General features: G+C 39.6%; 3 protein-coding genes across 11 annotated transcripts; 2 read left to right on the forward strand and 1 right to left on the reverse strand.

Annotated features, from left to right (window-relative positions):
- The first annotated feature begins 2,239 nt into the window (after positions 1 to 2,239).
- LOC116256299 (transcription factor AS1) lies at positions 2,240 to 7,605 on the forward strand. 7 transcript variants are annotated; one of them, XM_050078267.1, is made up of 4 exons: positions 2,240 to 2,953; positions 3,135 to 3,468; positions 5,670 to 6,812; positions 7,182 to 7,605. In XM_050078267.1, exon 3 carries the CDS (start codon positions 5,705 to 5,707, stop codon positions 6,791 to 6,793), a length of 1,089 nt encoding a protein of 362 aa, XP_049934224.1. In that variant the 5' UTR covers positions 2,240 to 2,953; positions 3,135 to 3,468; positions 5,670 to 5,704; the 3' UTR covers positions 6,794 to 6,812; positions 7,182 to 7,605. The 7 variants fall into 7 exon arrangements, with proteins under 7 accessions (XP_049934224.1, XP_049934225.1, XP_031488491.1 ...); XM_050078268.1 differs by having other exon boundaries at positions 3,135 to 3,454; XM_031632631.2 differs by having other exon boundaries at positions 3,135 to 3,349.
- Positions 7,606 to 8,673: 1,068 nt separating this feature from the next.
- LOC116255384 (methyl-CpG-binding domain-containing protein 5-like) lies at positions 8,674 to 11,248 on the reverse strand. Of its 2 annotated transcripts, XM_031631181.2 has the most exons (4): positions 10,734 to 11,247; positions 9,759 to 9,908; positions 9,281 to 9,468; positions 8,674 to 9,192 (listed from the first exon to the last, which is right to left on the reverse strand). In XM_031631181.2, the coding sequence occupies exons 1-4, from the start codon at positions 11,124 to 11,126 to the stop codon at positions 9,189 to 9,191; spliced, it is 735 nt and encodes a 244-aa protein (XP_031487041.1). In that variant the 5' UTR covers positions 11,127 to 11,247; the 3' UTR covers positions 8,674 to 9,188. The 2 variants fall into 2 exon arrangements, with proteins under 2 accessions (XP_031487041.1, XP_031487042.1); XM_031631182.2 differs by lacking the exon at positions 9,759 to 9,908 and having other exon boundaries at positions 10,734 to 11,248.
- A 3,515-nt stretch (positions 11,249 to 14,763) lies between these two features.
- LOC116256222 (heavy metal-associated isoprenylated plant protein 20-like) lies at positions 14,764 to 16,360 on the forward strand. 2 transcript variants are annotated; one of them, XM_031632515.2, is made up of 3 exons: positions 14,764 to 14,922; positions 15,030 to 15,105; positions 15,916 to 16,360. In XM_031632515.2, the coding sequence occupies exons 1-3, from the start codon at positions 14,851 to 14,853 to the stop codon at positions 16,215 to 16,217; spliced, it is 450 nt and encodes a 149-aa protein (XP_031488375.1). In that variant the 5' UTR covers positions 14,764 to 14,850; the 3' UTR covers positions 16,218 to 16,360. The 2 variants fall into 2 exon arrangements, with proteins under 2 accessions (XP_031488375.1, XP_049934329.1); XM_050078372.1 differs by lacking the exons at positions 14,764 to 14,922; positions 15,030 to 15,105 and adding an exon at positions 15,197 to 15,333.
- Positions 16,361 to 22,361: the final 6,001 nt, after the last annotated feature.

Here is a 22,361-nt window from a genome sequence, read left to right on the forward strand (position 1 = left end):
GGAGAGAGAGAGAGAGTGGACGGAGGGGTGGCAGAGATGGTGACGGCACGGCACCCGAAGCGCTGCCGTCGCGTCCCCATCGGCCGCGCTTTCCCGCCGCGAAACCCGGACTACCGGACCCTCTCTCCCTCACCCTCTCTCTCCTTCGTCAGGCAGCGGCAGAGGCAGAGTGGACCCACGGGCGTGGCCGAGCCATCTTCGGCTGGGCCCCCGGTGTTTTTTCATTATTGGGCGGGCCCCTTCCTTGGACCTCACAGCCTTGTCTTCTAGCCACCCACGGTAAGCCCCCACTCTCTCTCTCTCTCTCTCTAACGAGGAATTCAGTTTGATTGTATTGTTGAAGCAGAATGGATGCCGAACAAATTCGAATCCAAAAGAAAACTTGGTTGATTTGGAGTTTAGGTTGAAATCTTATATCATCTTCCGCTGGATCTTAATTTATGTCAATAATATCATGACCTATGAGTTTGAATCCATATTTGAAAGTATAGCAATTCATGCCAATAGCGGCTCACATCACAAGGGAACTATTTCCGCTTTCTTACATGACATTTTGTTGGCCGATCAAACTTTTCTCATTTCAATATTGTTTTCTAGTTTTTCTCTCCAGTAGCCATTTCAGTAAATTGTAAACAACGAAATGAGCTCATGTTATTTTTTCTCATGATCATTGAGTAGGTTTTTTTTTTCCTTTTTGACAAACTTAAATTGAAGTAGGACAGATATGAATTTGTTAAATGTGAATGGATGTATGAACACCTCAAGTGAATGTGATGGGAAACAATGCATAGAATGCTTGAAAACACCTGGTAGGAAATATCTTATAGTCTTATGTTAGCGAAAATTTCATACACAAACCTTCTTTTTAGCATAATTTCATATACGAGACCCGTAGTTTCAAGTTTTTTAATTTAAGTCCCCCTTTTAGAAATGTTCAGATATAGTCTTGCAGTTTCTAACTTTTAATTCAAACATAAATTTTAAATGAATTACAGGGACAAGATTGCTTCAATACCAAGGAGCACAACACTCATCAACTAAGCATCATACCTAATGTTTGTAGTTCAGGGAAGTAGCGGTTATTAAATTGAACTGATGACCGGTGCTTCACCATTCTATCAGTCTAATCAGCTAAGCTATGAACCTTTAAGACGAATTAATTAATATTTAAATGGTAAAAAACACTTTTGTAATAGTTTTCAATTGAATTATCTATCACTTTTGAACTTAAAAAAGTAGCCGAAAAGCATTAACGGTTACATTTTCAGCATTATACGGTTTAACTATAACTCACTTTACAATCATCATCAAGGAGAGGTTTATGTTGTAAAAGACATAAGTTAAGGACCGGATTGGAGTATATAATATAAGCAAAAGATCATAATCCGCAATAAAAAGTTTTCTTTTAAATTATTGGTCCGATGTGGTGCTCTGAATTATTGCTGTCCCTCCGCTTTCTTCCCCACGCCTACTGTTTGGGCCTTGTTCGAAACAAGCAATTGGAGTGATTCTGGAATATTGGCTTGTGGGGAACTCATTTAACCTTATATAATGAGACCACCAACTTCTTTTATCGGCTTCTGTACGAGCAAAACAGAGTTGCTAAGGTACATTGCTCTTCGCTTTTTTATGCAAAAGACGGGGAGAAGATTTCTTAATAAGATGCGTTTTCTGAAGTAAAAGTGATCTTTAGCGCATAGCCATCCAATACAAACCGACAACGATTAAGTCTAGTCAAGTTCCTTTCTCTCTCTCTCTCTCTCGCCGTGGCTTCTTTAGCGACGTTACCCATAAAAGGCACAAACAGAAAAAACATGTAAGTCGTTAGGGGAAAAAGAAACCCCAATACTGTCTGCTAGCCTGCAGGGCCTATGGCCTACTGCTCTGGTGACCTACAAGGTAGTGAAAAACTCCAAGGGACATCGTTTATCTAAAAAAGTGAAATGACTAGGGAAATAATGAATAATGAAAGTCTTACAATCCAAATCTTCTCACTTGGAAAGTTATCCCAGGAAAGAACCAAGTTCTCTAACAGGATAAAATAATCTTCTCACTGCAGAGGTTAAGGTTCTTCAACAAGTTGCAAGATGGGAGTAATCCAGAGTGTGACAATCAATATATCAGTAACTCTTGACTGAGTTTTGAATAGTTAGGGAAGCTGCCAAGCTCCAGAGGCGAGCATTTCCGCTCATTAAATCGGAAGGATCACCGAGTGGGACGCATCCACAGGATTAGGCAGACACTTTCCTTTTCGTTTGTATCAAAATATATCGTTAAAGCATGCAAGTTCCAGAATTTTTCCGTATCATCTCGAGACGTGATGGGTGATTTTCTTCCTTTTCTGCAAACAGGTGGCTTCAGAATCACCGCTGAGCCAGAAAAGGGGTGAAAAAAAGGGGAAGAGATAAAAAAGAGGATGCTTTGAAGTGGTGTTGAGCACTGAAAAAAGTGAGGGAGAAAGAGAGAGGGTACGGCGCAGAATCACTGGCGGTGCTGCAGCCGCTGCTTCAGTTTGGTGCTAGTGGGGTGGTGCTGTCCCACCCTTCCCTCTCTCCCTCTCTCTTCAGATTTCACTCTTTTGTTTTACATGCTGCCCCCTTAATCTCTGAGTCTCCTCTTCTTTTACATGCAACTCTCTCTCTCTCTCTCTCGCTGTGCTTTGTTTGTATCCGCTGCATGCAATAAATAATGAGAACAATATGTGCGAAAGAAAACGAAGCAACCAATTAATGCTGAATCTGCTCCTTTGCTTACGCCACCACGTTCTCCCGCTCTTTCCGTGACATTCTCCTCTCTCTCTCTCGTTAAACGTCATCGATTCGCTGGTGCCCAGGGCCGGCTGGGAGGGGACCCGGTAATTCTGGCTTGGTTCGGTGTTGAGGAGGAAGACGAGGCGGGAGCCCACGGTGATGGTGGGGGTGGCGGCTTCGTTGCGGATGAAGTTGAAATTCTGGTACCTTCTTCTTTTTTTCTCTCTTCCTGGACTCTTTGTTGTTGCTTCTTTTTGTGATACTTTCCTAGGTGGGTAAAGGAATTTCTCTTCTTTGTTGTTTTTCGATTTGGGACTTGTATGCCTTCAGTTTAGTGATTGATTTCTTCCAGGATCCTCCTCTTCATCTTCTTGCTTCATGTAGGTAGGAGATGGAGAAGATGGTCCCATAGAGTAGAGACCAACAGTATTTTGTTGATTGAGAACGCATGGGTAGCAGAAAAGGAGGCGAATTTGAAGATATCACCGTAATGCGCACTTAAGTGCTCAGGGGATTGCTCGTGGCTCTGTTTCATAATGGGACGCTAACCAGAAGAGTACCGGATTTTGTACCTTCTCATGAAACCTCCGACTCTGGCGGTGTAGATCTCTCTTCCTCTCCCCGTGTGCCCGCGTATGGGTTCGACCAGAAAGAGTTTCACGCCTCCGTTTAATTGCAGTGAACTCCTTTTCTCCGACTTGAACGTAGGCCCATCAGTGTGAGGAATTTAAATTCCACAGGATTAAAAAAGAACTAGATTGCCCAAAAAAAAAAAAAGTACTTGAAAGACTTTAGATGTCGTGTCTTAATTCTCTCAAATTCGTGCTTGTTACTCCTCCAGGTCTTGCTGCTGCCTGCCCTGGTTGCTCGTTTCATATCCTTTGACAATATGCAGTGGTGGTGTTGTACATTGTATCTGTTTAACGATAATGTTATCATTTCCATAGCTATGTCTAACATAATTAGTCTGTGCCTTCCTAGATTCTGTATAGGGACACATTTGTAGCACTAGAGCTATAGTGTTCTTTACCAAGTTTTAGTTCTCTGGCATACGAAGAGGCTATCAATTTTGAAGAACTTTTCGGGCTTTTAGGTTGGCCTCGGAATAAAATGCCACCTATCGGCAAAGTGGCGGATGAATAATGTGATTTAATTTCCACATCCCCTGATTAAGGTACTTGTGAGTCTGTTTGTCACAGTCCATTGTAAGATGCCTCCTTAGTTCTCAGGTCCTTAAGAATGTTTTGAGGAAGGCATATTATCATGGTCAGTAGCGGTAAAAGAAGTTCCAGACTTGTAGAACCTAACGTGTGGGTTGTTTCTCTGAGGTTTCCTTTGCAAATTCCAGAGTGCTAAATCGTCATTAACCATGATGACATAATTGTGGTTGAGAGAACTTTAAGTGAATTGTATCCAGGTAAATACAAAAGATTTGGAGCCCAGTAAGTGCTAAAAGTGTGTCAGTGCAGCAGAAGTTGATACTAGACTATGGTAGTCAACATCTAGTTTAACACATGCGCTTAGGTGCATTATGCTTTTTGATCTGCTGAATATTAGCTGACTTAGTGTGTTTTTCAAACTAATCTTGTTAATTGTTTGTGTTTAAGCCACTTTCAATCTTGTCGGTCATTATCTTGATCAGGAATAGCATCATGTTAACCGAGTTGTAATCTGTTCATGCTGATGCTTTCTTAAAACTTTTTTATAGAGGAATTCCCAAATACCAACATTCCAAGTTGGGACAATGTTGTCCTGCATTTATTTTACGTTTCATATTGCAATTTTGATCCGCATCTTCAGGAAGAGGTGAAGGTTTAGTTTTTGCATTTTGTTATGCAACCCAAAGTCCAGATCAACCTCAGGTAAGAGACACAGGTGTTAGCGTTTGTCCATCTAGTACTTCATCTCTCACTTCCTACTGGAACCTACTGATCTACAACAGTTGCTATTGCTTCTATGCTTCTTACCAATACATTCTTCCCTCTTGCAGTCTGTCTTCTCAAGTTTTTAAATTCGATTTTCCAATTTTCCTCCATGGGATTTTGTTTGCTGATTTTCTAAACCTCAAACTTATTGCACAATTTTGTTTTGACAGATCATGCTCATCTCATCTTGGACTTTGAATATTTCAGGCTTCAAACTACCCTTAGTTGATGGGTCCTAGAGAGTGTCCTCCGGTGGAAAATATGTTTGTGTAGGTGCATGGGTATCATGTCTTCTAGTTTCTTCCAGAATCAAGTGTTCTGTGCACATGATGGTAGGGGAGGATGGCAGCTACTGAATCGGTTCGCTGGTATCGAAGGGAGGGGATGGAGGTTACTGAATCAGTTAGATGGTCTCCGGGGATAGTAGAAGAGGACCATTTACATTTTTTCCCAGAGCTTTACAAGAATGTGGAACCCTTTCTTTCAGCTACTATGTGGTTGCATTCTCAGTTCTACATTTTGTTCTTCTTATATTAAGACCGTGTGATGTCAAAATGAGATACCAAAATCAGTTGCAATGGCTGGGGGATTAGCAACTTTCTGAGTTGCCTTTGTGGGGTCTTTTCTCAGGAGGATTCCTAGCTGCATACACCTAATGCTGACAACGTTATTGGTTTTTCTAATTGCTATGTCATCTTTTGCAAAGCATGTACTTGTCCCAGTATATCTGTTCATTGACAAGAGAATCCAACTCATTCTGTACCTTGACATCTTATGCTTCTTTATGTTTTTTCTTATTCTCTATTTGTGTTGTTTGGTCGCTGTGTACTTTTTGTTTGGCATAAGCAATGAAAGTGAGTGATCTGTCAGTCAGTCTGCCTGCTTTTATAATCCATGCCCGTACAGGAATTTCTTTATGGATAATGTGAATTACAGACTTTTCCTCAGTTCTTTTGGGATAATCTATTGATCTTTAAATTCAATTTTTATGCAGATATATTATGAAGATGATGATAAAATTGGAACCAAATGCTCGAAATGAAGGAGAGGCAGCGGTGGAAGCCTGAAGAGGATGCTTTACTATATGCTTATGTGAAGCATTACGGACCTCGTGAATGGAACCTGGTTTCCCAGCGGATGAACAAACCCCAGTTTAACAGGGATGCTAAGTCCTGCTTAGAGAGGTGGAAGAACTATTTGAAACCTGGAATCAAGAAGGGGTCGCTCACTGAGGAAGAGCAGAGGCTGGTAATTCATCTTCAGGCCAAGCACGGAAACAAGTGGAAGAAAATCGCTGCCGAGATTCCTGGAAGAACTGCCAAGAGGCTGGGCAAGTGGTGGGAGGTGTTCAAGGAGAGACAATTACGAGAACAACGGGAGAGCAAGGCTGAGTACACCCTTGAGAGTGGGAAGTACGACCACATACTTGAGACATTTGCAGAGAAGCTTGTGAAGGAAAGACAGCCACACACTGTTATCCCTTCACTTGGTGGCCCTGTTGATCAGAATAGCTGCTTCTTTATGGCTGCTTCTGATGGTTTCCTTCACTCCATCTCACCTCCCCCTTCAGTTTCTACACCTATGCTCCCGCCATGGTTGTCTTCTGCTCGGCCATCCTCTCCTTCTGTAGCCCTTACTCTGTCTCCTTCAGCTACTTCCGGAAGCACAGTCTCACCAACCCCTGTACCATGGATTTGTCCAGAACGACCTGATGTTGTTCCTGGCAATTTGCATCCTAGCAATGGATTTCAGTTGTCTGAGTTCATTGAATGCTGCAAGGAATTAGAAGAAGGCCACCATCAATGGATAGCACATAAGAAAGAAGCAGCATGGAGACTTAAGAGGTTAGAGCTGCAGCTTGAGTCAGAAAAGGAATCTAGACGGTTAGAGAAGATGGAAGAAATAGAGTCAAAGGTGCGTGCACTGAGGGAAGAGCAGAGACTATTACTAGAAAGAATGGATGTAGAGTACAGGGAACAGCTACAGTGCATCAGGAAAGAGGCAGAAGTCAAAGAGCAGAAGCTAATGGAGCAGTGGATGGCAAAGCATATGCGGTTGATGAAATTTCTTGAGCAGATTGGATCTCATCTGTCGTATCCACCTGAACTGAATGGCTGACCAAAATGCACTGTTATTGGTGAGATTTGATTCCAACCATAAATGTCATTGTAGCTTTGAAATACTGTAGTTTATAGTGAAATTTTCCAAGGCCGAGATAATGCTGAATTAAACACATTATTTTTTGGAACATCACACATTTGAAAAATGTTTCTTATAGTTACATGACAAAAATGGTTTTTATGGTTTTTTACTGTATACATGCAAATGAAGTGATTTTTTTTTCTTTTTTTGAGGAATCTTACTGATTATCCCGAAGAAAACTAACAAAAGTTTAGTACTTTCTCCCACAATGAACATTTCGAGGATTTGTAGTTCAACAGGAATGAGGTCGCAAGATCTAGTTTGCTGTGCTCTTCTTGACACATTTCCTTTCTGCTTTTTGCAGTCCATATGCACTAATAGCCAAGTGGAAAAGAAAGGCCTGAGGAATGGAAACCAGATCTCAATCTCCAGATATCATTCAGAGAAGGAACTCCTCGTTTGGCTGTTCGCAGGCAGAGGCACGTTCATACGGCTTCATGAGTTCCTTTGGGGTACTGTTTTCTGGTTCTCTTGTTGATTTTTATCATCTTTCCTTGATGTGATCAAGCGGACATCCATATACATTTGCCTTTCTGAGACGTTGTTGGGCAGCTTGGTATTTAAAAACTGAAATTCATGGTCTGTGTTTTACCTCAAAGAAAGCCATGGCTTTCCCCAGCCTTCCAAGAAAAAGGAAACAGAATTCGTACGCTAGCTTGTCAGAGTCAATGTTCCCTGAGAAATTTCATCATAATCGCACATAAAATCCACAGTTTCTTGTTTTTCCATTTTCGGCTGATTTTTGCACTCTCATTGAGATGATCCAAGGCCAAGAGGGGACAGGATCACGAAACATCTGATTCGTTTTCCTTCCCTTTAATTGGCAAATTGTGGCTCAGGGATAGCCGTTCCATTATTGAATTCTTGGCCTCTTTCACTTGAATGCTTGAGCTCAATCCTTGGACGAATTCATTTCTTGTTGGCACGTGTCCGATCCTTACTAGTTTATTCTATGAAATATCTGATAATCTTTAATGATATTTTTCAGAAAAAAAAAGTTCTATCAGATCAAACGATTACTCTAATAAATTTAATAAAATATCCTACACCTTCATTTTTTAAAATTTTGTAATTGGGATATAGTTGGTTTAGGTCACAATGTCATTGTCACAGTTGTATATAATCACATTTCTTATTATTGTTCCGTTGCCTTGTGGCAAATGATTCGTAAGTGTGGTGTAGAAATTGGTGCTAAACGCAGATGTTTGTGAACGGGGAAAGATCCAGTGGGTAAAGTTAGCTTCAAGCTGTACAAGGGCAATAGATGTTCTGCGAACGTCCTGTATTTCCAATATGACATTAACCCATCTTTTCTGAGTATATTATGAGCATGGTAAGCGAATATCCATGGTTAACAAAAAAAGGTTGGAGTTATCTTAAAAGTATGAAGCCTAAGGATGATTTTTTTAATGACAATAACGCAAGTAATGCGTTAATTGCTTACTTATAGGTCAGATATGAATTTGACAGAACCCTTGCAAAGAACTCAAGGGCAGTTGAAATAGATCCCCTCAAGAAAATCATTCTTTGTTCTTCAATCTCAGCCAAATAAATTATGCAGATGGATACCGAAAATTTCTATTACACTAACACTTGCATCAAACTACTTGCACTTAGCATCATAGTGATACCACTCTTACGTAACTTTCTCCAGAAGAGCTTATAATAACATCACTTCTGAGATTCCACAAACAGAAGCATCTAAGACCATCGTATCTGGGTGAAACCAAGAAATAATATTCCTAGTTATGCCACCTCTTCAATTAATTATTTGGTTACTAAAAAGTGAGCCCCAGTATCTTATAAATTGTAATGTCCATTCCAACGCTTCTGTCATACAACTTCTGTCTTCAGTTTAAAATGGTGTTACAAGGTCTCCCACGACATTTGCAATGCAGTCCAAGCGAAACTCGCGCACATGAAACTCCCGCTACCAATTTTCTATGCAGCTTCGAAGCAGTAGCAAACGCAAAATTCAGGATTGCATAATAGAGCGCACGCTCATTTTCTTTCCATGGATACATGCTTTTTTCCATCCGGGTCATCCTTTATTTGCTCATGAATAAATCTGACAGGCCTTCTGCTTGATTCTCTGTTGGCAAGACAGACATCACAAGATCTCGCCAAGACCAGCACGCTCGCAACTGACCTCCAGCAGGGAAATCCATAAACTTTTGTGTAGAACGGTAGTGCAAATTTATTGCTCTGTTGCAATAGAATCTCAGGCTGAGAAAGAAGAAGCTTGTGCTATCTGCAACCGCACCAATGCAGCAGAGCCCTTTCAGCGCTCCAAATTCTTTCCAGTCGGATATCATCTGCAGACCAGCATGAAGTCACACTGTAAAACCCAAAATTTTACTTATCTTCTCAAAATCATGAATAAGCCAGTTCGGGAGAAATTACTCTTTGAAAGCGTCCATTTCATCTCCATCAAGTACAAGAGCGTCCATCCATGCCCTCTTGGTCGATTCGGATAGCTCTTCATCACCAATAAATGGCGTCCATGACCCATTTGGCCCATCAAGAACCCATCTAACCTTTGCTGGTCTACTGAAAAAATCAAATTTTTTCCGCTTGGAGTTTAAGCCAGCCTACCCAAAGGCAAGTTTATCGCATCAGTACATGTTAGCAAGTGTTCAGGAATTCGGACCACAGCACACTAGTCTAAACAGTAAAGAGCAAAGAAGACTATGAAATGTGCCTTTCAGATCAATGTGAAAAAGGCAATTATCATGAATAAACTTCTCAGCTATTTCAACAACCATTGTTCAAATTGACAGTTTTTTTACTTTCCTTCCCAATTAGATGGTCTGGTTATCGACGGGGAGAAGCCAAAACCGACAATATTGCATCAAAGAAGCTCTATGTAGCTAAGACTCACAGGAAGGTCTTTGTCTGTCGAGTGTGTCGAATGGGCATCTGATTCCTTCCGCACTTTAGGTTTGTACCTTCCTAGCTTCCCAGTTTGAAGAAAGCTCAAAACCTCTTTTTTGGATCGGAACCGCCTATTTGAAACTGGGTCATAGAAATACTGCACAATCAGAAACTATGATCAAGTAGGTAGCAATTCTCATTCGAAGAAATTACCAAAATATATAAAACCCAGTGATGTGCATGTAAGCATTCATAACTTTTTTTCTACTTATCTGCCTTTGCTACCACTTGCTTCCCTCCCCCACAAACACACCCACACGGAGCCCCCTATATTTGTGGATGGTTCGTTGATGTGACAAAAAAATTTTTTAGATGGAGAAACGTTAAACAGGGAGGAAGTAGCTGGCCTTTCGACATTTCGGAGAAATTTTCAGGATTAATGCTAGAAAATTTGTAATATTCTTCAAAAAGAAAACATATTGGAATACTTTCAGCATTGAAGCTTTTTTTACAGGTTATATGAAATAACCGATTACATTTCTCGAGCAGCATTGAAACATCTAAGGAACATAAGAATGATTAGAATTAATTGATTCTTTATAACACATTCAATTTCAAAATTTTCAGCTAAAGTGCAGCAGCATCCATGATTTTGGATGAACGCGCACCTATTAACCGGCAACTAAGGGCCAGGCTGCAACTTCATCTATCTAACGAAATAAATTCATGCCCTACAAAGGGCTTCATAGATCCAGAAGTAAAAAAATGGGACCACAAATCGAATGATTGTAACAACAATCCGCGACAAGAAGACAGGAAACTCATCCATCCCAGACAACATAGGTAGAATTTTATTACATATCTATTTACTCATTGGATCGAGATAAAACGAATTAAGAAAACAATAGATGAAACGGGGAAAAATTCCTTCATTTTGCATTGTCGCCATTCTTACACTGGTAGTTTAGGCCTTTAGGGTTACCTTATCCCTCGCTCCAGCCGTTGCTCCACTGGTCCGGACCTTGATCCCGGTTGTCCACCCGGCCGGCAGCCATTCCGGCCTGTTGACTGCCATCATCTCCGATGCCGGCTTCTCAGGCAGAGCGGCCTGTACCGGGACGGCCGCGCAAACGTCCAACCCTCCGACTCTCGCACCAATTGCAGGAGCTTCTCTATCAACTGCCCCAGAGAGCGTCTGGCCAGCGCTAGCGAACAAATCCGGCGTTCTCGACAGCAGGACAGGGGACCTCTCGGAGAACCCGCCGGTCAAATCCCCTCCTCCCCTTATCACAAGGGAGGGATTCAGGCTCTTGAGGTCCGCCAAGACTTGCTTTGCGTTGGAAGGGAAAGGCTGAAACCCGCTCGCTGCTGACATACTGTACTCCGGCGAGCTCCGGCACCGCTTTCCGGCGAGCGAGAAAAACCAGCGCCTAGGGTTCTTATTTTCCCCAGAGAGAGAGAGAGAGACAGACGGGCGCCTTTCTTCGGCCTGGAGTACAATTTACGAAACTGAAGTCAATGACATGAAATATTTTCAAAACAGACCCAATTTTAAGTCAATTACATTTAACCTCTGACTTTATTGAACGTACAACTGGTAAAGTAGGTTGGTTATCGTGTTCTAGTCTGACCTGAAATTTCCCATTAAAAATTATATTCAGAAGCATACCATCGGTTGTTTTGAATTGATAACATTTTCCAGAGAAACGCTGGGTATCAACTTTAGAGTGGGTAGACTCCTAGTTTTTATTCGGATAAACCTGGATAATGCGTATTCTTGCCTCTGATTATAGCAACACAAACTTACCTCATTCATGTATTAAAATTTAGTCCTGTTTCAACTTCAAGATCCATTCAATTGAACCATGTCATATGAAATAACAACCGAACAATAATATTGCCAAATGAAAAATGTAGTGGTAGGATTATTGGTTATATATATATATCCAAGTAATAACTGAAAACAAAAAGATCGTTATTCCAATGCTATGTTATTTATAATTTCATTTTATGAAGTTGGGTGCAACAAGATTTTCTGAACTATTTCTCAAGTATGTGATACTGCATTCATGAGGTTTGAGCCTTTGATGAGTTGATCTTTCACGGCATCAATATTCGGTTCTTATGAGACAGGAAAGATCTTAAGCAAAAATTGGTTGCAGGGGCGACGAATTTCACCTCGGTTTCAGTTGTTTAGCAATATTATTGCTACCAAGAAGCGGTGGATGTTGTGAAAACCAGAATCATCCAAGCAGAAGAACAGAATAGGGACACGATTCCCACATCCCCAAGCAGAAGTATGAGGTTCAAATCTCGTGGTCGTCCTAATGTTCTGATGTGTTCTTCTTTTAGACTGCAAATGGTAGCAAGTGTGACACGAGTTTAAAGCAAGTGTGATACTTGAGTTTAAAGATACAGCGTAAGTCCACCTAGACCCCGAAGCAAACCAAAACATTAAAAGAAAAGGGAAACAACTCCAACAATATGGAGATGATGTCTAACCATAGACCAAGAATCCGCAAAAAAGTAAAGCTTTCGGGTTCACATGCAGCCATGCACAATCTTTGCCAAAAAACTATTTTGTTTCATAATCAAATCCTGCAAGTCCTTGGAAACGAAACCAGAGGTTATCCAGTCAATCCCCTTGATACCTTGCCTAAGAACCAGCTATTGGAAACTATCCTTTGGAAAAGTTTCTTCCTTTTCAGAGGGTCAATGCACAAAAAAGTTCAAAGATTTCGGCAAAAAACATCTCTAGATGAGAGAAAATGCCACCTGAATGAACAAACTTGACTTAGATACCTAATTAGTTATCGGATGAATCAAATACTGAAGCATAGGCTCCTTGAGAAGAGCAGGAATTTCCATATCGGAATATATAAACAAAGGATATATATTAGCTTGATGAGATCATGAACTCCAAATCTCATGTACTGGTGTATGCCACTGCTTATGGTTTTGGAGCAGAACTAGGAATGCATGCGTTTGCTTCATGATTGACATGTATCATAAACAACTACAGATTGGAAATATGATTATGGATTTCCTGAAAGGAACCAGGCAGGTACTTTACTGCTGTCATGACAATATTATTGCCACGAAAATTTTCTTCCTTAATCTGCACTGCTGTTCACACTGGTGACCAATGCTCATTTAATTGTATAGAACTAGACTTTGTGTGGGACAAAGTTTAATGGTAATTGTCTTTCTTTTGGGCAATCATGCAGAGCTGGGCTCCATCTCTTTTTCCCTTTTTCTTTTTTAAGAAGCTAAGTGGAGTTGGGGCAGACACTTAGAAGGTTAGATGATCACGAAACGCCTTACTTCATTCTCGTCCAACCTCCACCATATTCACCCCGACTTTATGCATCATATATAAATCTGTGAGGCGCCGACTGCTTAAATATCAAGTGATTAATAACCATTCAATTCAGACCTCAATGCGTGATTTACTGATAGCTGCCAAATAAGCTGATGTGTTTCTTTTGTTTTTTCCTTTTACAGGTATAACTGAAACAGATGAAGCGATCCACACTGTTAACTATGATTGCAGAGAAAAAATAACACTACAGAGTTATAAATTTCAAAATCTTAGGAAGTTCTTAAACTCTTAGAACGACCAATATAATCCCATTTTGCAGTGCTTACAATATCCTTCAGCATTGAAATCGTGCTCGAGAATTCGGTATATCAAGATAGAAAAATTGCATATTGATAAGCAGATGCACCATTTATTTCATTTTTTACTCAATCATCCATCTTCCAAAGGTCAATGGTGAAGATTGTTCTTTAGTGATCTAATACAGAGTCTGGTACCTACAAATTTCTCTCTCTCTCTCTCTCTCTCTCTGAGAGATATGTTATATATATATCAACAATTAATATGATTTAGACAAACATTGATGGGTCAGTGGTAGGTATATATATATATATATCAACAACTAACATGATTTGGACAAACATTGATGGATCAGTGGTAGGACTTTATCTATGTCGGGCTAAAACAGTAGTCACATACTGTACAACATTAATGACTGAACAGACAGAACGAATGGATGCATAATTTTTTATAAAAAAGAACATGAAAAAGCATTAGGAAAATCTCGTCAGTGTGTTCGAAGAAAGATAAAGCCATCAAACAGTAATGTTAACAATAAAATATTGATCGCGCGGATCATATTGCAGATTATTGCAGCATCCACTTTTTCCACAGAAACAGAATCATGAATGTGACGCTTGATACAGGGATGAATTTCAGCAAAATAGCTAGTCATTTTGGCATTCCTAGCTCCATCATGTACCCTCTTTCTTCATGATCTCATCGCGCCTATGAAAATTGAAGCATTGGGTCAGGGCTTCTTCATATTTACCATCCACCCTCCCCATCAAATATGTTGCTTTCCATGATCACTTGCAACCGATTTTTATGGGTTTTTTTCATACTTTTGCAAATCTTATTTATTTTCAGATTAAGTATTTGAGATTATAAGCTTGTTTTCGTTTAGAAAAATGCCTTTTTTTTTAATACGACATCATCATTTAAAGATAACCGTGTGTCAATTAAACTTTTACACTGTCAGTAACTTAAATACTCCAACTAATATAAGCAGACTACTTGTTGATTAATTGTAGTTAGCCTTTTTAACCATACAAAATAATAACGTAAGCTCAAGTATATATTTGAACTGTTATTTTTATTAATATCAAGTCGGTTAGATGAATATTTTGCTGCTGATGGTAGAAGCCCATTTATGCAAGAAAATGTGCACACAAAATTAGTATGTTTCGCATGTTCCTTTTTTAAGTGGTACAAAGCAATAATTCTTCTCTAACTTAACAGTTTACTTGAACAAGATTAACCTTGAAAAAACTTAAGGGTGTTTTCATGGAGGCAGGGTGAAATCTATGATTTGTGTAGAAGACATGGATGGATTTGGAAAACTTCCCCGGGCATGTGGGCATCCGCCCCCCATTCCTCATAATTCGTTCATTTTTTAATATTCTTTCTTGATTGGTTGCATGCGTATATATGCATGCATGGCCTTCTTCTCATGAGCAATCCTTCTCTGTGTGGGTGAAAAAAGGACGGAGAAGCAACTATGGGAGCTCTGGACTATCTCTCTAACTTCTGCACCGTCACTTCCACCAGCAACAAGAAAAAAACGTTGCAGGTCTTTAATTCCATCTCCCTCTAACTTCTGTTTCTGTTTCCACTTCTCCCAGATTTTCCCCTCTACTGCCTCATTTTCTTCCGGGAAATAACCATTTCATTTTTCAGACAGTGGAGCTCAAGGTGAGGCTGGACTGCGATGGCTGTGAAAGGAAAGTTAGAAACGCGGTTTCGTCTATGAAAGGTACATCCTTCATCATGATTTCTCCTGTCATATCTTGTCTACGGAGTTCAGTAAGAAACTTGTTATCCTCTTAATTAAATACCCATTTGGAATGCCTGAGTAGATGGGCGTCTTGGTCCTTCATCATCTGTGCAGTTTTTTCATCAATGGAGGTCAGACAATTCGTGATGAGTGATGATAAGCTACTCATGAATCTCCTTCGAGTGGCCGAAATGAAGAAGACAGACGGTAGAGTAACTATGGAGAATATAAATATACGATAATACATGATCCCCTCGAAACAGTCACCCAATTCAATTGCTCACTGCATCTTTACCAGAAGGAATCATTTCGATCTTTTGCCCTTCTTCTTCTTCTTCCTCCTTCTGATTATTATTATTATTATAAATTTGTCGATGTTTTGGCCCTTTAATATTTTCAACTTCGAAACGCAGCTAGTTCTTGCTTCCTATATCGATTGATCTTCTATTTGCCTCTCCCTGCTACAGCTGACAAAATTAAGATAATTCCAATCGACTTACGAACATCGGAAAAGTTTTTTGGGCATCATCTTTTTTGTTACGGATCAAATGTTTCGAAGCTAGGTTGACATTCTATATACTTTGGTAATTTCAAACACGTTGCCCATTGAAGAAATGCTATGATTTTTTTTCCAACAATTTGAACTGGATCATGTCCTGTTAATGTTGCCCTATAGCAGCTCTATCTACCAACAATCCTTTTTCTCATTGAAACAGGGGAGGGATATTAGAGAGAGGGAAGTAGTATTGTCATTTTGAATTCGACGACTGGTTTTGTTATTTGATGCAGGGGTGAAGTCTGTGGATGTGATCAGAAAACAGAACAGGGTGGTGGTGAAAGGCTACGTGACCGCAAAGAAGGTGCTGAAGACGGTGAGGAGCACCGGGAAGCGGCCGGAGCTCTGGCCCTACGTGCCCTACAACTTGGTGACCTGTCCCTACGCTGCGGGGACCTATGACAAGAAAGCACCCCCTGGCTTCGTCCGGAAAGTTGCAGCTCCGGCTGCTGCCACTTCCGGCACCCCCGACCCCCATGAGAGCTTCGCTTCCCTCTTCAGTGATGACAACCCACATGCATGCTCTATCATGTAACATCTCAATCACCACCCTCTGCTAGCAAACCTCACCACTTCTCTCTCTACATCTTATATATATATATATATATATAAAAGTTGGCTGTTATCATGAGTCCTGTTTCATATTAAATAAGAAGGGAAAGAAATTTGAGGCCGAAAGAGATTTGTTGAATTCGATGATGGTGATGTCGATGTGGTATCACTACAGAAGTAAATGATAGGGAATGTTTCATTTGGGGACCTTTGGTTTAACAATATATTGGAAGCTTACCATTTCCTTTCAAATTATTGCACTGAACTTTTTACCGAAACTGTCAATTGGGAACGTGAAGTTTGACGAAAGATGAGGTGAAAGGTTGTGTTCCGCTTAGTTTACTGTGCAAGTAGGGCGTTTCGCTATGTTTGAAATACTAAAATCTATTGTTTATCAAATTAGGGATTTTAGATCAAACCGAAGATCTACACTTTAAATCTTTATCTTACTTTTTTTGTATTGAAAAAGAAGTCGGATTTTAGATCAAACCCAAGATCTACCCTTTAAATCATTCGGATCATGGTTTTTACATCTTAAGCGTATCAAATATGAGACTATTAAATGTCCCCTTAACATATTCCACACAAATGGCTGATCGAGATGAGATTATTGAGTAATCTAGTTAAATTGAGCCTCCAAATGTTTTTTCAGGACAATTATGTTATTTGGGATATCAAAGAAATAATTGGCCTCAGATGAATTATTTCCGAAAATATTAGCCTTCCATAGGAAAAGGATGGATAAGAAAGAGCTCACCTTTATAATAAATGAGAAAAGACGAGACATGGTGGAAATGGAAAATAGGAGGAGGACAGTACTCTTCATTGCTTCATCGTGAGATAGCTATCAATTGTAGAGGTTCAAATAATGCAATCTAGTGCGATCAAAGCCTTTCAAAAGTAAGATTGTTGGTAGAAAAGTTGTGTCGCCCAAGTATGTTTTAAAATGAGTTAACAAGTACGTTTTAAAATTTGGTCCCGTATTTACATGAATACTTGGTTTTCATAAAACTTTTTGTTTTTTAAATTGCGGGCATATATATATATGCTTTATAATTATTTATTTATTTTTATATATTGTACTTGTTAGAACATAAGGATTTGTAAAATAGTACCCTCTAGCTAGGCCTGGGCGTCGGGCGGGTCGCCGGCCCCAGGTCCGGGCCGCGATTTGCTAACATCGGCTTTCGCCCGTTGCGCTCGGCCCGGTAAAAATTTAAAACGGGTCGGGTCCCGGTTTTAAGTTGGGGCTCGATAATGCTTAGGTCGAGAAAACTTGACCTAACCGATAATGCTTAGGTCGAGAAAACTCAACCTAATCTTCTTTCCCTTTTCATTTGAAAGGGAGAGATTGTGCAGCCTGCGCTATTGTGCCTCAGTTATCCACCGACCACCGTCCCCGCCATTAGCCGTCGCACTGGTGGTCTATAGTATACCGTGCCGCACTGCTGGTCCGTCATCGTCGTCGCACTGCTTTAACAACATTAGCTCTGGATAGTAATCTTTGAACTAAAAACAAATTGCTCTCCTTTTTGGTAGGATTACTCTGGTCAAACGCTACTTGGCCTAGCTTTCTTTCCCCTTTCTCTTTTCTTCTCTTGGAACCAACTTCATGTCTGAAGCTTGACTGGGCAGATAACAAAACGGGCCGGGTCAGGCCTCGGACATGATTGACCCAGCCCGGTACCCGGCCCTACCCGGCCCGTTAATAATCGGGCCGGGTAGCTGGTCGGCTGACTATATCCAAATCCAAGACTCAAACGGGCTGGCCCTACCCCGATGCCCATGCCTACCTCTAACAAAAAATTTGTAGTTTCGTTTCCACCTGAAATTCCATGGGTAAGCGGAGGTTGGTTTGCCAGATTGGTGGAAACTTTCTTGAATTTCAAGACCTGCAACCATTATTACCATTTATGTCAAACGTTGGACAAAATGTTTCCGATTAATATGGGTTTGAAAATGCAATATTCTGACCGATAGAACCCGGAGAGTACACCAGAAAAGAAAATTCTGGAATTTTGAAGAAATACCCACGCTGGGATAAAATTAAAAATTCAAAGCCTATACCCTTCTTGGTTTTCCCAAAATTTTCAAACAGCGCACTTTTCCAGATTATTGAAAAAAGTCAGCTTTTAAACATTTGGAAATACAATACCAATCAAACTTCTCAGTTTGACAAATAATTGTATATAGATACTTTATTTGCTTTTACATAAATTGGCATCTTGACCTGAACAGAACACATAGGTATGCATGTTGAATTGTTTTTCTGAATGTTTTTCCGTGAAGAACTAGAAGAAAACGGTGTCAGGTAGGGACAGAGTAAAAAAAAAAAAATTCATACGAAGAGCCGAATTAAAGTTTTCAAACAAAACAAAATATTAATTTTCCAAAATTTTTATACAAAAAAATGAAAATTTTCAAAATTTACATGTAAATTTAAAAAAATAATTGAAGTGCCGCCAAGGCCCTTACGGACCTCTCCTTGACTCAGCCCCTGGTGTCAAGCACAACCATAGCTCATCAAAGACCAAAAATTTTGAAACACACGGAATTTGACAAGTTGTGAACTAACCATGTGGAGGATCAAGCCACTCTAGATTTGAAAAGAAAAATCGAAAGCAATTGACTTCTTTTATACAAAACTAAGATTATTGAATATATGAGTTTATTTTTTAACATGCACAAGCCTACCGTTCATCCAAACAAAGACAAAGTAAGGTTTAAGTTTGTGTCAAGGCATAGTGTAGAGCCAGAGCATCGTCAACTTGATGAAGCGTTTCATTTCCTTTGGCCTGTAAACACAACACATACAAGGTTTTTTTTATAATAAAAAATTGTGTTATAAATCTATCTCAAAAATTGAAACAGTTTTATAGAACGGTGTTATAGTGCTCCACTGACAAATTGTGTTGTAAATCTATCTTAAAAATTGAAGCATGTTCATAAAACGCTATGTTATAGCATTCAACGAATCTCCCGTAATTTTGAGGTAAATTCAAAGAATAATTTCTTACTAGCAGAATTGAAACGAATAATGTGAGGCTTTCATGCGCCCAACTTGATCAACTAAGCCATGCCCATGCAACATTTAGAAGCCTACGTATCAAACAAATTTGAGTGATTTGAATAAAATCTTCAGAGAACGGACCATGTCAAAGAACATACGAAAAAAAATTATATATATTTGCATCAGCTCTTCTTGGAATGGAATAGCAAGGAGAGAAAAGACCACTTTGCTCAACCACTTGAACTTAAATAAATCATTCTTTTAAGATTGCATCACATAAAGAGGGGAATTAAAAATACGAATCCGTGGATCACCCAATCGACCAATATCACAGTCAAAAGCACGCGCAGGAAGATGGCGACCCAATTCTAAGCTCGGTCACCCAATTTTCCCACCAACCCTTTGGGTTAGTTAGCCGTCTTGACCCCTTCAGTTGGGCTCCGCAACAATGTCATATCCCGTCACTAGTTAATGTTGCAAAAAAAAAAAATCATAGAAAATAAACAAATAAAAAATCGTCCTTGCTTGTCCACATGTTTATTTTCGAAGAAAAAAAAATCTCGAGACTTGGAGAACCGTGTAACGAACTGTCGTCTTATATGGTGTGCGTCAGATTTTCTCTACCAAGAAAAGAAAAGAAAAGCAAAAGAGGGGAAAGATCGTCCCGGGACATTTAAGCTCACGATTGAAGATCAAGGGTTGGTGGTTGTATCTTCCTGCCCCCGTGCCGTGCCGTCCACATCGTGTGATGTATGGGGTGGCAACCAAACAGGGACCAACTACGCCCGAATCAGTTTTCATTAGTATCGATAGCCTGAACGATAAATTATATCTGACTACTACCGGCGGAGTCAGAATTTTTTTTTTTTTTTTTGAAACGCACTGATTCACCAATTTTCATACATGAAAGGACATTTATATGTATAACAAAGTAAATATTAAACGATTTTAATGTGAAAATAAAGAATTTTGAGAAGCTAGTGTAGGCAACTGCCTACACCAGCCTATAAGTAGCTCCGCCCAAGGGCAGACGGAAGGAGGGGGCGCCGCCTGGGCCACGGCTCAGATGAGTGCAGAAATTTTTTTTATATTAAAAAAATCAATTTTTTTTAGTTTGCCCAACAGATCGCTCCTCTTGACCCTACCCGTCGCTCCTCTTGGACCCGTGGATCGTTTGGTCCGTCCCTGAAAAAAATCCTGGCTGCATCATAGCAAATTTTTTTTTTGTTTTCATGTTGATGTTTAAATCCTGATTAGATGGCTAAGCAACTCTTAAAACCTATAGTTACCATTTATATGTTCATTTAATTGTGTGCGTTACATTGGAGAATCCAAAAATGTGTTTGTTGGCAGGGAGGTGGTAGTTGAGGTTGAAAGTTGCAAAAAAGAGTTGCGTTCAAATCTTCATAGAGTAAGTGTTTTGTATTTGCGGATGTCATGGTTTTGGAAGGAAGCCAAGATTCTTTCGCATTGATTCTATTGGCAAGGTTCATTTGAAAGTTTGTATGTGGGGAAAGCATTGATTGAGAATTGGGTCAATCTCCTCCCGAAGTGGCTTGGAGAAATGCATTGAACTAGTTGATTCTTTCTTTTCGGTTATACATCTAAAATTAAATGGTTGGCAGCCAATTTCAAGCTCCATAAACAAACAAGCCATTGATTATGTCAATTCTATGCTTCGTACATAACATTTAAAAAAAAAAATTATTCAAAGGGAAATTTGCTAGAAAACTAGGCCAACTACTTCTACAAAGTGTTGGATGGTTGGGGATGTAAAGCCTTTGCGTCAATTTTTAGTTGTACCAGATTTGATTTCGTCCCGACTTCTTATTTCCCAGGTTAAATGACTTACATGATCTCTAATCACCTACTAGTTAACAAGAGATTATTATTATTGATGAGTCTAACCTCATTAAGAATCAAACTAGCAACTTCCTTGTACACCCGGAGCACAGATAGGTGGGGTCGTCATAGGGCACAAGTTAATTTGAAACTTTGAATTTACATCTTGGATTTCAGTGGACATAAGTCTATTTATATGGAGCGGTGAAGCGGCCCCACTAGACCCAGGTTGCTACCCCGAGTCCAATTGAAAATTTATTAATTAAATATTTATTATTTCAGAGAAAAATAAAATCTGGCTCCATAAAACCACTAGATGATGGCAAATCTACCACAGAATTGAGTCCAACCGGAGCCAAATAACAACTTGCTAAAGTGGGTATCTGCACATTTTATTAGGTCAACAAAAATGTATCCCAATCTCAACTTAAATTTAAATAAGCAGGGAATATGTGTCGGTCGGCGGGGTTTGGTCGAGTTTGATCCGATCCAAATAACATTGAGCGCAAATTTTTTTTCCCATTTTTTGCTGAGAAAAAAAGTATGGCGGTTAGCTTACCGCCTACCTTGAGAGCACCTAAATGAAGTGATTACTTAAGCTACGAAATAAAAAAAATTAAATATAGCAAACTCGGACCGACATTAGCCTCGAAGCGTTGCTTCGTGAGCACTCCATTAATTTACCACGTCTACGAAAGGACATCACTGTCATAAAAGTTTTTCCGGTTCAATAATTGTGGCTTCATTCTGAAAGCCCCACAGCAAACGAATGCGTTGATGTGAACAAGTTTTTAATCAAATTATATTTTATCTATCACTAAAGGGAATTAGTACTGCAAATAATTGTTTTCCATGAACCGGCAATAACAAATATGTAAACTGATGGCTTATTTATTTGACCACAAAAGTAAAACCGCGTTAAGGCGGTGATGGTTATTAAAGATAATTTTACATATTAAAGTAAAACTCCCTTGTGAGTACAAAAAAAAGTATTATTAAACATATGCTTTAGAATGATTCGTGTCCTTCTGTATAAACATATATTATTTAATTCGAATAATTTTACAAGAAAGAAATCAATATAGAAACACGTGAGCATACGCAAGTATGATGTTAGAAATAAGTCGATAAAACGAGATTTTCTGTAAAAAAAAAAATTAATTACTTTACCCTTCACGTTTTTTTGTGCTACCCCCGTAAAAAAATTTCTTGGCTCCATAAGCGAACCTATTTGTTTGTGTTGTGTGGCTCACAATTTTCCTTTTTTCATGGCCC

The sequence above is a fragment of the Nymphaea colorata genome, chromosome 6, assembly GCF_008831285.2.
Source record: "Nymphaea colorata isolate Beijing-Zhang1983 chromosome 6, ASM883128v2, whole genome shotgun sequence".
In the NCBI taxonomy this organism is placed as follows: domain Eukaryota; kingdom Viridiplantae; phylum Streptophyta; class Magnoliopsida; order Nymphaeales; family Nymphaeaceae; genus Nymphaea; species Nymphaea colorata.

Excerpts from the sequence above, each read along its gene's own strand:
- LOC116255384 (XM_031631181.2), bottom strand. The coding sequence starts at position 11,126 with ATGTCAGCAGCGAGCGGGTTTCAGCCTTTCCCTTCCAACGCAAAGCAA. Across the intron at positions 9,909-10,733 it reads CGGCTGGAGCGAGGGATAAG|TATTTCTATGACCCAGTTTC; the intron begins GTAACCCTAAAG and ends CTGATTGTGCAG. Across the intron at positions 9,469-9,758 it reads CGACAGACAAAGACCTTCCT|GCTGGCTTAAACTCCAAGCG; the intron begins GTGAGTCTTAGC and ends GCCTTTGGGTAG.
- LOC116256222 (XM_031632515.2), top strand. The coding sequence starts at position 14,851 with ATGGGAGCTCTGGACTATCTCTCTAACTTCTGCACCGTCACTTCCACC. Across the intron at positions 14,923-15,029 it reads ACAAGAAAAAAACGTTGCAG|ACAGTGGAGCTCAAGGTGAG; the intron begins GTCTTTAATTCC and ends TTCATTTTTCAG. Across the intron at positions 15,106-15,915 it reads CGCGGTTTCGTCTATGAAAG|GGGTGAAGTCTGTGGATGTG; the intron begins GTACATCCTTCA and ends TATTTGATGCAG.
- LOC116256299 (XM_050078267.1), top strand. The coding sequence starts at position 5,705 with ATGCTCGAAATGAAGGAGAGGCAGCGGTGGAAGCCTGAAGAGGATGCT.